We start from the raw sequence: 17834 nt of genomic DNA, 5'->3' as shown, positions 1-17834 counted from the left end.
CGAAAATATTTTCTTTCTATAACACTTTCGGCCTTCAAGGTGACCTTCTCGACTTACAGACTTTGCCATAACACATTAACGTAGGCAATCCCAACTTCCGGACTTATCTAACAAGGATGAAAATTAGGTACCTCTCATAAGCTAACTATCCATTAACTTCACCTCCACTAGCTTCCATCGGAACAATAGATAAAGGATTTTCAACTACCTTCTTAGACATAGACACATGGAACACCGGATACATGGAGGACCATGATGGGGGAAACATCATGCTCATAGTTTGGCCCATTTCCTTCATATTTCATAAGCCTAATTTCCCATATTAACATATTGTGTTAGTCTCAATCGACGACAGCAATTTCGTGCCTACACACACATTATACGTATGCCTATAATCACATCTCTGATCATAATAACTGTTCATAATTAATTTCAGCATCATCAATTAATCTTATATTAACTAAAATCTCGTTTCAAAATTTTCACAACACTGACAACAACACGTGAGGCATGAAGACCTCATAATCTCTCTGACGTCTGATGTCGGACGTCGGACGCGGTGTGAGTCACCCGAAAAAGGATGAGATCAATGGATATTCTCTATAACAATGATGAGTGATTGATAAGCTTTTGAACACTTAGATTATTCTTGGATCAGTTGAAAATGCTAGACAAGAATCTTCGCAAAAAGGTAGTTTTTGTATGCTTGTAATAAGACCAAATTCTCTCTATAAAGTCAATATATTTTTTAAAAATGAATATCTCATGTCCTCTATCATTGTGTCTCTTTCTATTTATATGAAACACGCTCCTAGAAAACTCTAATAGTACAATTGCAGAGAATATCCATATTCTGTTTAGTGTCGTATCTTAAAACTAGCCGTTATAACTATGTCGCGGATGTTCGACCTCGACCTTGACCTTGATCTTTGATGACTCCTCGACTTTAATCTTCCTTGTTTCTAGAACCACTTCGACTTTGGGCAAGTCTCTATTAAAGTCGCATTGGTGACATATGGCGGCCTGTGAACGCCTCATTTATGCTAACACGACTTAATCATATTAGAGATAATTTTTGACCCATACAAATCTTAGAAATGATACTGCAGTAAAAAAGAAATGACAACAACAATGGAATTTATAACTTGACAGTACAACTATGTAATTAAATATAAGCGAAAATGGCCCATTATTCTCAAATACAAAATAGGGGAAATATTCATTTTTTCCTTTTTTGAGAGTGATAGGAAAGAGGTAAGTGTTAAATGAGTTTATGTTTTATAATGTAAATAATGTCTATATTAATGATTAAGTTGATTTATAATAATATATTATAGTTTTACATTAACTTTAAAAAAAGTTATACAATAAATATATATAACTTAAACTCGAAATATAAATCTTATACCCCACTTAGTTATAGCGTGAAATTGAAACAATGTTATGAACTTGAATCCCAACACACAAAAAGACTACAAAACCATTTCATGGTTAATCTGAGAAATCAAAATACGCGCGGAGTAATTAAAAAAAACCTTTACATAGAGAAATGAGAGAAAAAGAAAAGAAAAAATACGTAGACAATTCAAGCGTGGACACAAATTTGACAAATGTAAAAAGGTTCATTATTTAGACATCTAAAAACAGCCGCCATATATAATACACTACTCTTTACTAACATAGGAAATAGTACTAAATAAAAAGATTTAAAACAAAAAAATCAGAACCCCTTGGTAAGGTTGGGGGGAGGGGGGGGGGGGGTTGTAGTGTGTAGTCTTGCAATTGGCTTTGTCCAACGTCAGAAAATCGACATCCTTATCCCCATGTATTTTATTCCTCACTCTGTTTTCCATTGCGATTTCTTGTTTTCCCGTCTTCTTCTTAAAATAGCAATCCATATTTGGGTTCTCTTCTGGATTATCAGAAATTCAGAAAAATTAAGAAACAACGTTGTTATTCTCATAATATCTTGCCTTTGTCATGGCGTCGATTGCTCCGCCGCCGACATTCGATGTAAACCCTCACAAATTCAACTTCTCAAACCCTAAGTTCACCTCCCGATTGAAGCGTTCATCTTCATCATTCACTTCTCAGGCTTTTTCCACCTCTCATTCCGTCTCTAGGGTTTCCGGTTCAGCTTTCTGCTGCCGTTGCCGGAACGGCACCGGCGATGGCGAGACAGCTGAGCCGTCTCCATCAGCTTCTTCTCAGAACAGCTCTTCATCTTCTTCTTGGAGATGGGACTTGGCGTTTCAGGATGCTGTTAGGAATGCGATGAAGAGGTTCGATGATTACGTGAATTGGTCCAAAGGAGCTGAGCTTGCTGAGAGGAGTAGTGCGGAGAAGGAAGTGTGTGTTGATGGCGAAGAATGGGATTGGGAACGGTGGAAAAAGCATTTCACTGAGGTTGAGGAGGAAGAACGCTTGGTTTCTGTTTTAAAGGTACCATCTTTATTTTAATTAACATTTCCAGGTTACTCTGTTCCCCTGCGAAAGTTAACATTGATTACCTTGGGAAATCATTTTCTAGTGTTCCATTAAATCTAAAAGTAGGTGATATGTGGTAATGGTATTAGTATTGGTATAGTACCAATCTTTGTATGAGTACTAGGTAACATTTTTCCATCTGCGTACCCATTTGCCTAAGCTTTGGTTAACTAAGTTACCCGATACATGTGTTGGTTGGAGGTAGCAAGTATCCGGTGGAATACAAGTTGGCTTGAACACCCAGTGTTTTTAAGAGCGAGAAGCGCAAAAAAGCGACAAGGGCTCGCCTCGCTTCAAAAGCGAAGCGCACGCTTTATTAAAGTGAAGCGCAATTCTTAAAAAACTTAGTGTTATTAAAGTGAAGCGCAATTCTCTTTCGATCTTTGAGACATTTTGAAATCCCTATTAAGATATAAGAAAATACATAAACAAATAAACTGAAAATACATATAATAATTAATTTTATAAACTGAAATACACATTAAAAAAATCAAATAAACTAAAACATAACATATATATATATATATATATATATATATATAAAATAATAATAATAATAATGAATTTTCTAAAAAAGAAGAACTGAAGAAGAAAGAAAAAAGAAAAAAGAAGAAAATGAGAAAATATGTTCTGGACTGGAGAAAGAAAGAAGAAGAAGAAGAAAGAAAAAAGAAAAAAATGAGAAGAACTGAAGAAGAAAGCAGAAGAAGAAATTACCTGGACAGCTGGATTGGAGAAATGGTCAGCAGGTCGAGCCGCGAGCGAGAAGGGAGAAGGGGTCAGCAATGGCGAGAACCCTAGGTTTTATCGATGTCTCTGTTTTGTCGAAGGGTTCTGTTTTGTCGAAGGGGTCTTTTTGTCGATTTAGGGGTCTGTTTTGTATAATAAAAAAACAGACCCAAAGTTTTTTTTTTTTTTTTTAAAAAAAAAGGGCCCTCTGCGCTTTTTTAATAGAAGCGATCGCTTCATCGCTTTCCTCGCTTCGTCGATTCCTCCATTGAAGCGTGCGCTTCCCTCGGTCGAGTCACCTCAGGCAGCTAGAAGCGACACTGGGTCGCGTCGCGTCGCTTCGCGCTTAAAGCGACGAAGCAATCGCTTTTCTAAACACTGAACACCACCATCCTAAAAAATAAAAAATAAAATATTATTATGTATAAGCAATGACAATTGGTTGGGATTAAGGCTTAGCTGTTATTGTTCCTTCTATTAGGTCCCGCGTGTTGCCAGGAGTTTGGTTAGAGACATATTTTTGCCAGGTGTTTGGTTAGATTTATAGAGCCCTTATTTTGCTTGAGAAACAAATTATCTAGTATTGACATGACATGAGTCCAAGTAAAGACTAAAGCGGAATGGTGGCTATAGAGGATTCATAAACCCAACCCAACTGTTTGAGGTGTAAAATGTCTTGATTGGCTGATTGATTACTCGTGGGAAATAGTTGAAAGGGTCAAGGGAAGTCTTTTGTGAATCTAAAATGGTTCCTGAGGTGAATACCATCTCAAATTAAAGGGTCAAAGGAAGTCTTTTGTGAATCTATAATGGTTCCTGAGGTGAATACCATCTCAAATTAAAGGGTTCTTTTTTTTTTTTTTGATGAAGTAAGGGAATTTCATTAAATGGCACCAAGAAGATGCATAGCAAAAAATTATACAACAAAAAGGAAGTGTCTGCTCATATAAGAAACTTACTGGACAACTAAGCAGCAGTCAAAATCCAGGAAAAGTTCAACACTAGTTACATGGGCCTGATTGAACCAACTAAATAAGTTATTCAAACAAACAACTTTAAGAGAACTGTTAGGAGTTGAGATCCCATCGAAACATCTGCGATTCCTTTCATTCCAAATGCACCAAAAGATTAAAGGGTTCTTGGTAATTTACTGTACTTTTTTTGTCAGTTTTTTAGCTTGTAAATCTTGCCGTATCATCTTGTTCTTGACTTGTTTGGACGTGCAAGAGGCCTATATTAGATTACAAATATAAACATTTATGCTCAATCATAGTATACTTTTATTGTTACTATTTTAATGGAGCTGTTATTTCACCAGTCACAGTTGGCTCATGCTATTAGTAGAGAAGATTATGAAGATGCTGCTAAACTCAAGGTGGGCATTGCAGCTGCAGCTACTAAAGACATTGTTGGAAGAGTGATGTCCCGTCTAAATGTAAGTTTTGTAGTTTTGTACTGCTATTCTGATTGTATCAGTGATATCATCTTCCTTTGTGTTACTTATCAAAATATATATGCATACATATATAATATGTGCGTGTGCATTTCTTTGCCTTTTCACTTGTTTAGTTAGAGGTTATTAATTAACTTGATTTAGCCTTAAAATTGAGTTGATCACATGACTGGATGATAGATGCTTTGGTGACTTAAAAGGAACATCATCCATTGTGTCGAGCCTCCGATGATACGAACTGTGATCTCTTTTTTTCAAACTTAACATATCTATGTAACTTTCTTTATCTTGCAATGAAATTTATTACAGTACTATTTTTTATGAAGTAAGGGTAAAATAGAATTTATTACTTCATCAAAAATTATTGACTTTTTTTACTTGTAAATTTTAATGAAGCATGGCACTCAAGGTATAGCTAATGATAGACATTTGAGATTTAGGAATCTTCGAAGTTGAATTTCATTTAAACATAAAGAAAGGAAATAAGACTTCTTAATTTTTACTAATGATGAGAATGTAGAATTAATGATTGAAAGTTGAGTCACTCATTGTTCAGTACACAAACGTTAGTCTCTGGTTTGAGTCTTCGGTTTTTATTGAAAGCTCTTCTTCTGTGCCTCCATGATCTTCTTGTTTATCTTACAATATTTTATTCCACCGCTTTGTCGAAAAAAAAAAAAAACTGTTTATTGATACTCACTTTCTGGAGTCAAATGCAGAAAGCTGTTGAAGAAGAGCAGTACAAGGATGCAATATTTATGCGTGATTATGCTGGTACAGGATTGGTGAGTTTAGTTGCAGGATTCTGAATTTATGGTATCTTGTACTTGCAATTGCTTCCTCTCAACATTTTCTTGTGGGTATGGTCATATGCAGCTGTGTTGTTCGCAACAAAAAAATTGTTTTTGGTCTGTTTCTTCAATGCTTTATGTGCTCTACGCCTATGGGTTATTCATTCATATAAACTTCCATCCCAACCGGATAGGATAAGGACATCTCTATATACTTCGATCTTTTTCAACAAGCAGTCTCTTCAAAGTCTTTGACTATTTGCTCCTTGAGCTATCCCACCATGGGTGTTGAGTTTGCTAGCAAATTTTCTTGAGAGCATGTCATTAATTCATATTTGTTGTACTAGTTTGTAACATGTTTTGTTATGTTTATGTAGGTTGGATGGTGGGCTGGAACTTCAGAAGACGTTAATTATCCATATGGCCGCATTATTCATATAAGTGCTGAGCATGGAAGATATGTGGCGAAAAGTTACAGTCCGCGGTATATCTAGGTTTCTGCTGGGTTTTGTTTGAGTTCGACAAATTGAATTTGTGCAGTTCTCTTGAAACAAATAAAAAATGAAAAGTAGGATCTTACCTCAGTTAGACGGAAGGAAGCCTAGAAACTGCAAATCTGCAGCTCCTTCCATCAACTCTTTCTTACACCAGTGAAAGAGGCTGTTATGCAACTATTTTCACCGTATGAAAAGCTTCTGAATCATCCTCAACACCTATCATTTCTCTTCCCAAATTGACCAAAATCACGACATGAGATAGTTCTCTGACCCTTCCATTAAAACTTCTGTTTATCCTTATGCCTTGGCATAAGATAAGAAGTGCATGGATTGATTCCATTATATATCGCTGTATTCCGGAAATCCTAACATGCGCCAAATATTCTCACCCACTGTACAACGTACTGAAAGATGATTTAGTAAATCTGTCTTCTCCCCTTTCTTCCATATGTATAATCTCTGCAGTTTATATACCAGTTGGTGCTGTTTTGATGTTGAAGTTAGATAAATTTCTAGTCTAAGTGTTGAGCCTTTCCTAACTGAGTCTTGCAAGGTGTGGTTGCCTTTTCTGATGTGCTTTATGTCCTAGTTAGTAACAAAAGCTAGTGTGGTGGCGTATTGCTATTTTATTGTTTTTACCTTATTAAGTAAAAGTGAACAAGAAACTTTGCCGTTAGGATATGTGGTTTACTGGGTTCATGTATTCTACTGACAGCCAGCTCGCTTCGGGTGTGGAAGGTGCCCCTCTTTTTGAAATATTTCTTACAGTGGATTATAAAGGCGAATACAGGCAACAGGTATCTTTCTAGCTCACATACTTTCTTTTGACTTGTTGACATCTTCCATAGATGCTCTGTGGGATGGGACCTTATGGTCAGAAGATGGGAAATGAATAGTCAAATTGTGATGAAATATTCGGAATAGTGAATGCTTGGTGAAACCCAAATAGTGCAAAATGGACACTAAGGATTCATATAGCTCGCCTCAACTACTTTAACAGGATATTGAGGTGTAGTTCTTGTTTCATTTTAAGTTACAGCATGTTGCAATTTAACAGACATGAATGTCACCATAGAATATCATTGCTCAGACGTGATGATGTTGGTGTGGCCCATGGGAAGACAAGATTGCTCAGGTTGTGAACCATTCCCTATATGTAGGGCTGCCTTTGCAAAGGTCATGGATGGTCTGGCAGCTCTATAAGTTTTTTTCCGTTGAAGATGTTGCACTTGATAAAAAGAACTGAAAAAATTGTACACCTTCTATATCAAAAAAAAAAGAAAAGTACATCTCCGTTCTGTTTTATTGAACCAGAATCTCCTCATCATCTCCTCATCTATGCACCTTTTTTAAGCATGCCAAAGTATGAAGATATATTTAATTAAAGATGGTTTTGGTCCTCGCTTTATAATAGAAGTCCTTTTCCTTCCAATAATATTTAAAAATCTTCGTGATCCACGTGATTCCAGGCTGTTTACTTGAAGAGAAAGCCAGTTCAGCAAGATTTACCTCTTCCTTCTTCAAAGCTACCTGGTGCTCTTAGTAACTTGGACACTCTTAGTCCCACTGAAAACAAAAGTGATATGTTCGATAAAATCTCAGATGCTGAGGAAGATGGTGAAGATAGGGATGATGATTTTGGCTTTCAGAACGCATTGAGAGACATGATTCCGGGGGTACAGGTCAAGGTTTTAAAAGTGACAGCTCCAGGGAAGGTAGATAGAGATCTAATATCAAAGGTCATTGAGCAAATAATGGATGAGGAAGATGAAGATGAAGAAAAGGACTTTGATTTAGACAGTGTGGACGATGAAGATGAAATTAAGGTGGAAAAAGATGGAGAGCAGAATGTGATTGAATTGGATACAGACAATGGGGTTAGTGATGGTGAAGAGCAGAGCCAAATTGCGGTTAGGGTGGTTGTTGGTGGTCTTATGCAAAATACTTCAAGTGGTGTACAGCATAAAGACCTGCTTCGAGTACCGGCAAGGCTAGAGAAGAAGGGTCACCTGTCATTTACTTTCAGTATAGAGGAAGATGAGAACAGACGCAATTCCTCTGGTAGTGGACAATCTCCCCCAGATAAAAAAGCTAGGCTCCAAGGTCAACGTAGCTTGGATCATGTGATGCTTGATCTTGCAAAGTTCATCGGCAAGGGGAAAATACCTATGAAGGTCAGAACTCTTTTATATTGTCATTCAAATTGCTAAGTTTATAATCTTCTCTTAATAGTTTTCTTGATACATGCAGGTCCTTAAAGATATGGGGGAGTTGATCAGCCTCACTCTTACTCAGGCACGAAATCGTCAACCACTGTCGAAAGCAACCACCTTTAACCGCATTGAGATTTCAGCATCTCCGGACCCACTAAATGGTGATCAATCTTCAATCTGTTTCTCTCCTTTAGTTCTCTTGCTGTTTAGATTGCTGATTTTCCATTTTCTAGTTAACATATGCTTGTTTAACTAGTGCAGCATCATTGTTTTTCTACTCACTCTCATTCTTAAGTCGGTCAATCATTATCAGGATTATATATTGGTGCTCATGGTCTATACACTTCGGAAGTCATCCACCTTAGGCGAAGATTTGGTCAGTGGAAAGAAGACGGTAGCCCTAAGGAGTCTTCACGTTTAGAGTTTTACGAGTATGTTGAAGCTGTAAAATTAACTGGAGATTCTTATGTGCCAGCTGGTGAGGTAACTTCACTTGATTCTAAAGTTGTGCATATAATCTAGCCTACAGATTTGTTGGAGGTAGACTCGGGCTTTTTTCTTTTAAAATAAGTTAGGATGGCTGTGATCGTTCACTCTGGCTGTAGTGTAGACATCTCTGTATCTGAGTGGTAGAGATTAGGGAAAGAATGATAAGCTAGGGGGATAAAAAGCAGCCCTGATTTCTATGCCTAAGTCGAATAGGTATTTTGCTAATCCGTTGAGCAATGAGAGTGAAAATCTACAGTGTCTCGTATCCTGCATTTGTACATTTTAGTACGTGTACTCGTAGAAACTTTTCTTGCCTTGCTTTTGAAAATAGAGAGGGGGAGAGTGTGATGGAGTGGTGTGCGGCCATTAATGCCTTTCTTTCTAATTTGCAGATAGCATTCCGCGCAAGAATTGGAAATAAATATCAACTTCCACATAAAGGGATTATTCCAGAAGAATTTGGTGTGGTAAGTAGTTCTAGCGAGTTTAGATTGTGCACTATTTCTTGCCATTATTTGTTTTCCCCATCTTTCTTTTTGGTTGCTTAACTTAGTATCCATAGCTCTGGATTTTATGATGTATCGGTCTATTTCTCACATTTTAGGCCTATATTATCTCTATTGCCAATGCAGATTGCTCGATACAGGGGACAAGGAAGGCTGGCGGAGCCTGGTTTTCGAAAACCCAGATGGGTTGATGGTGAACTGGTTATCCTAGATGGAAAGGTTTACCGCTCTCTATATAATGGCGCCCTTTGACATTTATTTTGTTGTCACTTTATACTCTACATTTTTCTTAACTTATTCCTGTTGAATTATGCAGTACATTAAAGGAGGGCCTGTTGTGGGTTTTGTCTACTGGGACCCTGAATATCATTTCTTAGTGTTCTTCCATCGGCTTAGGCTGCAGGAGTGAACATCTCTGTACATACAGTTTGTGGCTGTTTGTTCCTGGTTCAGTTCTTTGTAGGTATGCTCTTTGGCACTTCTACTTACCAAACTGGCTCTTTTGTTACCAGGAGGAGAAGAGCTGATGAATTACAAGGGTGTTTTTTGAGGGACCTGTATGATTAATCCTACCTCACTTTGATCTCTAATATGATAAGATGATTGCTTCTTTCTCTGTTCCTTTGCAGTCAACATGATATCTATTACCACGAAGCGTTGTCAGTTTGAGCTAAAGAGAATTGATGAAGAGAAGACTCAACAATTCGTTCGTGGTCAGCATTAAGCATTTAAATTGTATGGAACTAACCAACAATTTATGAGTTGATGACCCCAATATTTCCCTGATATACCAAATGTTCAGGCCTACCGGTGATTTCTTGGGCACTTAGCTTGTACATATGCTCTTTATGTTATTATTCTTTTTTGTATTATTATCCACCCCCCCCCCCCCCCCTCCTGATGGTCGTTGTTGTACTGTTTTTTTGCTAGCACCCCAACAACTCTCAATTTTTATTCTATCTAGTAGAATCCCAAGATAGAATGGTATATTGGCAAATATCTTAATGTTCTGATTTCATGATCCATGGCACTTGAATTGTCTGTTGAGCTGCTGCTTCTGAGATTTCATGCATTTTGGGTTAGGTATTGTTTTTCGCAGTCTAAAGAATGTTCTTGCGATCAGCGGGATACTTTTGGAGCGTGTATCACAAAGACATGGATAAGTATGGTTCGTAAACAAACACAGGCAGATAATGACACCATTTGATTACGAAAATGTTCACCAGATACCACCGGATGCTTGCACTAGTCTGAGATATGAACAATACAAAATTTTGGCAATGTTGTATGGTTAAAGCTACATACAATATATCAAAGCCTTCACTATTTCATTAAGGCAATGCAATGGACACAGCATACATAGCAATTAACATGCATCCATGGTTATACTCTAGTACCAGTAAAACTTGGGTGTTGATCTAGTGGATAGAGCACATCCAAACTTATTATTTTCATATGTATATACATGCATTTCATATTGTAGCATTATTGTAATCATAGACTGCTGAAGCACACAAACCATCAGCATCTGCTGCATATTTCCTGAAAATACAGAACCCTTTCAATATTACAGGTGACCAAATTAAAGATTGCAATATATCATGGTTTCTTCAAGCTGTCGAAGGAGACTTCTCTAGCTATTTTAGCACCCCTTTCCTTCGCCATATAAAGTCCTACATGATGCATCAGCTCCTGCACGCCCAAAACAATAAATTAAGACACCGTGTAATTTAATCAAGATCATAACAGCAAATTCTTGACAAGAAGGTCACAGGTTCGAGCTGTGAAAACAGCCTCTTGTAGAAATGCTGGGTAAGGGTGCGTACAATAGACCCTTGTGGTCCGGTACTTTCTCGGACCCAGCGCATAGCGGGATTTTATTGCACCGATTTGCTCTTTTTTTTCTTCTTTCATAACAGCAAATTCTTAACTTGTTATAAGTCACCTGAGGATGTGGTGAAATATCTTTGCTGTTTCTTGCCATGGAGGCTGGAAAATCAAAAGTGGCACATCCTTTAGAGTAAACTACTACTTGTTCCAAAGGATTGAGGAAACCGCGGTTCTTAGCTGATAATGTAGAGCAAACGAAATCCAGCACACAAATGTCTGTACATACCCCTACAACCAACAACTTGGTACAAATAAACAAAAAGTCAGTCAATATTCTTCAACCATATGAACATGAATATGTTAATGACTATCCAGTAGGAAGAAGTTGTAGAGAAGCAAAAAAGGGAGCATACAGTTTGAATTTTGTTGTTTTTCACCCAATCAACAAATACATTAGAGCCATCCTCCTGAAAAGAACCAATATAGCCATCGTAGCAATCTTTACGCCTGATTGTTACGTTTTGTTCCTTCTCCAACCATCTTAGTGCTGCACAGGTGGGTAAATCATCCAACAATCAGTACAAATAAGACCATAACTTGACTTCAAATACTGTAATATCGTCAGATGAATACTGCTGCAATTTCATACGTTGTATCTATAACTTTTTGTATAGTTTCTAAATCTCAGAATATTATTAGACTTTAACTTATATAAACCGATGATAGTGTGATTTTCCTAGTTACTAATTCTTACTTTTTTATGGTGGTTACTTTATAGTTATCTTTTAGATATCTTATACTGTAAGTATTACTCCCTCCTTTTAAAAAACAATTGTCTTGGTTTGACCTGATTTAATAAAAAAGAAAAAGACTTATATGTGGTATTAAATAAAGTATAACATTTGTGTGACTGTAAAATTTTTGAAACTTGTGGTCTCAAACCTGTTATATTACTTGTATGGTTATAAATGATTCTTATTAAGAAAATATTGAAAGGTGTTAATCTTTTCGAAAGAGACTAATAAATAAATTGTGTCAATCTTTTTGATTCGGTGTATAGAAATTAAACTTGAACTAAGCTATAGTCCTTAGCTAGTAAGCAGATAATACCAGGAACCAAATTGGATTCATCAGTGCCAGTGATACAGTGAGGAGGATAAGGGTGTTCAAGTTTGTGAGGTTGGTGTGAATCAAGAAAGGCAAGAATAGGCCATTTCTTGTCACAGAACAATCTAGCCAGCCTTTTTGATTCCTCAATCATTTCAGAGATCTGCCTGTTTGGCTCTCTTGGTGCCTATAATTAACAAGAAAATTCAATTAAACAAATTGGGCAAGTAGCTATAGCTAGAACAAATTAAAGAGATATGGAGCTAAAATAGAGAGCAAGTTTATGAACCAGATTTCCAGCTCCAACAGTGCAAAAGCCATTGATGATATCCACAAGAACAAGACCAGCTTTCACATCTTCAGTGATGATCAGTGATTCCTCCTCTATGGGAATTTCATTCTTCAAAATATCTATTGTTTTTATTACCATCTTTGTTCTTTCCAAGTTAAAAATTTTCTTATTGTTGGAAAGGGTTATAGATTGATATTTATTAGAATACTGAATGATTATCTAAGATTAGTCTAATTACGTTGTCCCACCACTATGCTGATATTTATCTAAAGTAGGCTGACTTTTCCACTATAAGCCAACTTAATTTTGCTAGGATGCGTGCTGCCTTTTGCATTTATGGGGATTTTTTAAAATGACATATTTTGAACTTAAAAACATTTTGTGACACGTTTTCATGTCTAAATTGTTTAGTACTATAATGATTTGAATTTGAATTAAAAATGAATATACATGATTCGTATAACTGATCCAATTAGTTCGGAATTAAGGCAGGCTTGATTGTTTGATACGCTTTCAAGTCTCATATAAAAGAAAGAGTCATTTTAACTCTCATTTCAATTCTAAATTAAGAATCCAACTATAGTTAAATTCTTCTATAAATATTCAAAAAAGATAATAGTACATTTATTATTCTCGTGGCTGGGAGACATAATCTTTTAGCTCTATTTATCTGAAAAATAATTAGGAGGAGAAATTAAAGTAAAAGGAGAAATAGCGCTCACCCTTCGTTCACTGTAACACACACACTACAATTCACGTCTAAATTGTGTATAGTATTATAATTAAATTATACACAATTCATATTACTGATCTAAACTAGTTCGGAATGGAGGCTTGTTTGACTTTTTGATACGCTTTCAAGTCTAGAGATCTCATGCATACATTTTTAAAATGAATAGAAGAAAGGGTCATACGAAAACTCTCATTTCAACTCCAAATTAAGAATCCAACTTTAATTAAATCAATTACAAACAACAACAACAACAACAACAAACCCAGTATAATCCCACAAGTGAGGTCTGAGGAGGATAGTGTGTAATACGCAGACCTTACCCCTACCTTCAAGAAGGCAGAAAGACTGTTTCTAGTACGCCCTCAGTTTAGGAAAGGTAAAAGGAAGGGCAACAACAAGCACACCAATTAGGAAACCGAAGCGAAAATACAAAACTAACAATAGGTACTGCAATTAGAAAATCGAAACGAAAGCAACAATAAGTAATAACTGAAGTTAAGAAATACGAAAATACACAAATGACACTAAGTCATGTATTAAAGCTACTATTACAAACAAGGACAACGCTCGACTACCTAACCCTTTACCTTTATTCTCAACCTCTAATTAAATTCATATGCAAATATTCAAAAAATATAACAGTCGTTAATTCTGCCTAGGGGTGGCATGTGGGCCGGTCCGGGCCCTAAACGGGCCAAGTGGGCGGTCCAAACGGTCCTGGTCCCGGTCCAGTCCCTAACTAAACGGGCCAAACGATCCCGGGCTAAATAGTCTTTTTCTAGGAACCGACCCGGGATCGGGCCCACGAACTCATGGTCCCAGACTAAACGGACTAGGCCCGCGGACTAAATGGGCTAAGTGGGCCCAACGGCTAAAATATTAATTTTTTTTAAAAAAATAAAATTAAAATTAGAGACAAAAAGATGTAAAAAAAAATATCTAAGGCAATGCCTTGTAAATTTTATTATAGAATTGTGACCTAAACTTTTTAATTCAAAATTTAAAGAAAAAAATATTGTAAAGAGATATTCAAAGCAATGCCTTGTAATTTTATTATAGCATTAAAAAAATATGACAATATCTTTCTTAGTCTTCCTCCCCCCTATGGAATGAGCACAACAAGGTGTTAATACCACCATTGAGAAGAAAAAGAAACTAATCAAGATGTGCCAAAATACAAGTTACATAATACATACTAATTTTTGTTCATATAAGATACATGATATCTCTTACAAACTTCATAAATCCTTCAAGGTTCGAAGGAATTTCTGTTGGTGGTGGCGGAAAAGTAGCTTGGTCATCGCCGCTTCCATTGTCGGGCGAAGCAACATCCTCTGCAAGTTCAGCTAGCAGTTCTTCGTAAGCTTCGTCTTCCTCTGGTTATGATTCAACAAGTTCAAAATTTTTTCTTTCCGAACAAATTCAATCTCTAAAAAGTATTGATTTTTCCAAACTCTCCCTCATAGACGCTCTATAATCACCGAGTTGAAGTCTTGCTTGACTGAAAGCGCTCTCCGATGCCACTGTTGAAGCTTGAATAGTTAAAATATTTCGGGCCATCCTTGAAAGAACCGGAAAGTATTTTTCTTTGTCCTTCCACCATTGTAAAAGATTAAAGGTGCCGTCGGAATTCACTTCCTCAATTTATTGCGACAAATAAACTTCAAGCTCATTTAGTTGTGAAAAATCATTACTACTAGAACCTTGAGAACCCCTAAACCCCGCCCAAGCACTAAGTGCTCTTACTCCCACAGTTCTTTTAGATGATTGAGAATCAGAAGAAGAAGGAGTTGGAACATTTGGTCTAGCATGATTTAATGCAACTTGATAAGCATTATAAATAGTTTGAGCATTTATTCTAATTGAGGCTATTGCTTCCGGAAGTCCAACCAACTCAACATCTTCAAGTGCTAAACCATTATAAATAATTTCATACCAAAATTGAGGACCTTCAAATTTCATACAAGGATTTAACAAAGAAGCAACACCATAAATAGGGGGAATAGGGAAAAAATATTTTTAAAACTTTTTTCTCATAGAATCAATAGCAAGTTTATGAATTTTTCCACCCTCTGAAAAATGAGTAAACAAATTTGCAAGTTCTGCAATATAAACTAAACAGTTGGAAATAGTAGGATAATATTGCCCAGAAAATTCATTTGTAGCAATATAAAATTTTTCTAAAAAATCAACAAGCATTTTAACATTAGCCCAATCCGCATTCGTAAGGTGCTCATCATCATCACTTACATGTGCATTAAACGTTAAGTTTATGGGGTTTCTATATTCATATGCAACAACCAAACTTTCATACATATAATTCCATCTAGTTGGACAAGGTTTAGGAACCTTTCTTTCTCTTAGGCCAAATTCATCGCATCTTTTAAAATATTCTCTAAGTCTACTTCTACGGTTTGAATAAAAAAGCCAGTTAAGAGCGTAAGCACATAACATTTACTATTTTTTCCAATTCTTCCCGATCGTTTTTTGGATCATAATATAAAATATCACCGGTAATGGTGTTAATTCCCGACTGAAATTGATTTGAACCGGTACTAGGTCACCCTGACTAGGACTAGGTATACTTCTCCCCTCGGCCAAAACCTTTAGACGTTCATATTTTATTCTATCTCTAGGGTATTTTTTTATGTGTTTAGCCAAAGTTCCCTCCCCCCCTCCCGGGATCCAGCAGCATATTTAAAAGCTAACTCAATACCACAAGTTTTACACATAGCCTTATTTTGTGGAACTAGTTGTGTAAAAAATGGCCAAACATAAGATGTTTTCGTCCGTTTTGTAGGTTGTCTAGAAAAAGTAGGGACAGTAACAGGAGTATCAGATGGGTCATCATTTGGATTAGCAGGGTTATCACTAGTTGGGTTAACATCAGGAGCATGACTAGTGGGTGTATCATCATCCGGTTGAGTTTCATCAAGATCAATTTCCTCATCATCATTTTCATCAATAGTATTATAATTAGTAGAATAAAGAGCATTCATTAATTCATGGTCTAATTATTCACCGGGTGCAATATTATGGTAAAATTGACTATCGGTAAATTGTAATAAACTATTATCGGTATCAAGAATAACAGGTGTAGGACGGATATGGGGTTTGGTTCGAGGAGCCGGGGGCAAGGGATGAGGAACAACAATACCACTAGATTCGCCACTCTTGGATTTTTCCTTATTCTTATTTTTGGAAAAATAATTTTTTAAGGAAGCCATCTTAATTAATCAAGTAGTAGTAAATAAATAAAACAAACAAAAACTATAATATTAAGACTTAAGAGTTGGAACGAGTTTACCGAATTGACGAACAACTTGTTGAAAATTGATTATCGTTGAAGACTTGAATACTTCAATTCACCAACTTCACAATTTTTTCACAAATTATAACAATAGTAAGCAATAGTACCAAATATAGAAGAAAATTAGAGAGAGATTGTGATAGATTGATATTGATTTTGTAAGAAAAAATGAAAGAATGAAAGAATGAGGGAGTATTTATAGTTGAAAATAAGGAAAAAGTGTAATTATAAAAAGTTTGGTGTTAAAACAAAGTTGTGGGGTTAATTTAAATGGTTATTTTCTAAATAACCAACGACTATTTTTGACAGCCAAAACGGCTATTTTTTAAAGTTTCCAAACGGCTCTTTTTTTTTAAAAAAATTTACCGTTGGGACAGTTTGTCCCGCCAAGAGACCAGTTCGGTCCCTTGGTAGGTCAAACGGTCCCGGTCCTAACGGTTCAAAGTCAAGAACCGGTCCACGAGACCGGCCCATGCCCACATCTACCGATCCTGGCCCGTTAGGCCCGTTTGGATCGCGGTCCCGAACCGACCCACTTGCTACCCTTAATTCTGCCAAAGGGACTTGCATTCCTGAATTATCTTTTTTACCTCTTTTGATCAACGTTTGTCAACCCTTTTCTTCTTTTGTTTGTAAAATTAGTTAGTATAAATTTTCTTACTATAATCACCGCATACTGGGGTGCATACTTTGGTAAATATGAATCGAGACTAAGTAATTTCGGTATGATATTTGATCTTTTAATTTTCAATACGTATCAGTATGCATTTAAGAAAATCGGTATTTGATATGATATACGATATTTGTACAAAAATATCATGAAAATTAGAATTTTGAAAAGCTAATTTTTTTTTTTTGGGGGGGAGGGGGGTAGTTTTTTCTTGGTTATTTTATACAGTGCGGAAATGTTACTTTTAGATGTTAAGATTAGGCTTTGGCACGAAAAAATGAATTATTAAGTTTTAAAATAAAATAAGCAGATACTTATTTAGAATAAAAGGCAAATTGTTAGTATTAAAACAAAATAAGCCTAAATAAAGGGGAACGAATATAATGGTTTCATGTAGCTTATTACTAATTTAGAACTAATCACTCGCGGTTGAGTGTTGATTGTTTACTCAATAATTCATATTTTAAAGTTTAAAAGTTACTACTAATCGTTCCGAAAAGTTTTGCACTTTAGGTCAATCGACAACCATCTATTATTAGAATGTTACAGATATGGTGTCATGATAACAAACTAAGTTAATTATACCCACTGGCAAAATTATCAATTAGCTTGTCATTTATTTTCGAAACAATGAAAGAATTATTATTAATATAAGAAAAGGTAATTAAATAGAGCTAATATTGGAATTAGTAAAAGGAATCCCTGATAGAAAAGGAAAAGTCGTTAT

General features: G+C 36.0%; 2 protein-coding genes across 3 annotated transcripts; one reads left to right on the top strand and one right to left on the bottom strand.

Moving 5' to 3' along the window:
* The first annotated feature begins 1731 nt into the window (after nt 1-1731).
* LOC107827941 (protein EXECUTER 1, chloroplastic) lies at nt 1732-10188 on the top strand. The gene is made up of 12 exons (XM_016655177.2): nt 1732-2442; nt 4535-4651; nt 5389-5454; nt 5838-5944; nt 6673-6754; nt 7427-8131; nt 8208-8331; nt 8484-8653; nt 9052-9126; nt 9292-9384; nt 9482-9628; nt 9795-10188. The coding sequence occupies exons 1-11, from the start codon at nt 1981-1983 to the stop codon at nt 9572-9574; spliced, it is 2094 nt and encodes a 697-aa protein (XP_016510663.1). The 5' UTR covers nt 1732-1980; the 3' UTR covers nt 9575-9628; nt 9795-10188.
* Nucleotides 10189-10474: 286 nt separating this feature from the next.
* LOC107827940 (nicotinamidase 1-like) lies at nt 10475-12588 on the bottom strand. Of its 2 annotated transcripts, none has more exons than XM_016655175.2 (5): nt 12392-12586; nt 12106-12289; nt 11409-11542; nt 11111-11296; nt 10475-10857 (listed from the first exon to the last, which is right to left on the bottom strand). In XM_016655175.2, exons 1-5 carry the CDS (start codon nt 12530-12532, stop codon nt 10765-10767), a joined length of 738 nt encoding a protein of 245 aa, XP_016510661.1. In that variant the 5' UTR covers nt 12533-12586; the 3' UTR covers nt 10475-10764. The 2 variants fall into 2 exon arrangements, with proteins under 2 accessions (XP_016510661.1, XP_016510662.1); XM_016655176.2 differs by having other exon boundaries at nt 10674-10857; nt 11097-11296; nt 12392-12588.
* Between the last annotated feature and the right edge of the window lie 5246 nt (nt 12589-17834).

The sequence above is a fragment of the Nicotiana tabacum genome, unplaced genomic scaffold (genome assembly GCF_000715075.1).
Source record: "Nicotiana tabacum cultivar K326 unplaced genomic scaffold, ASM71507v2 Un00001, whole genome shotgun sequence".
NCBI classification, from domain to species: domain Eukaryota; kingdom Viridiplantae; phylum Streptophyta; class Magnoliopsida; order Solanales; family Solanaceae; genus Nicotiana; species Nicotiana tabacum.
Note: the sequence above shows the minus strand (reverse complement) of the source record. Positions and strands in the feature narration are given on the sequence as shown.

Bases quoted from the DNA above. Each gene is read 5' to 3' on its own strand.
- LOC107827940 (XM_016655175.2), bottom strand. From the start codon at position 12,532: ATGGTAATAAAAACAATAGATATTTTGAAGAATGAAATTCCCATAGAG. The intron at 11,543-12,105 runs GTATTATCTGCT...CCACCTGTGCAG, and splicing joins TGAATCCAATTTGGTTCCTG to CACTAAGATGGTTGGAGAAG. The intron at 11,297-11,408 runs GTATGCTCCCTT...ATTTGTACCAAG, and splicing joins AAAACAACAAAATTCAAACT to TTGTTGGTTGTAGGGGTATG.
- LOC107827941 (XM_016655177.2), top strand. From the start codon at position 1,981: ATGGCGTCGATTGCTCCGCCGCCGACATTCGATGTAAACCCTCACAAA. The intron at 6,755-7,426 runs GTATCTTTCTAG...ACGTGATTCCAG, and splicing joins AAGGCGAATACAGGCAACAG to GCTGTTTACTTGAAGAGAAA. The intron at 9,127-9,291 runs GTAAGTAGTTCT...TTGCCAATGCAG, and splicing joins TTCCAGAAGAATTTGGTGTG to ATTGCTCGATACAGGGGACA.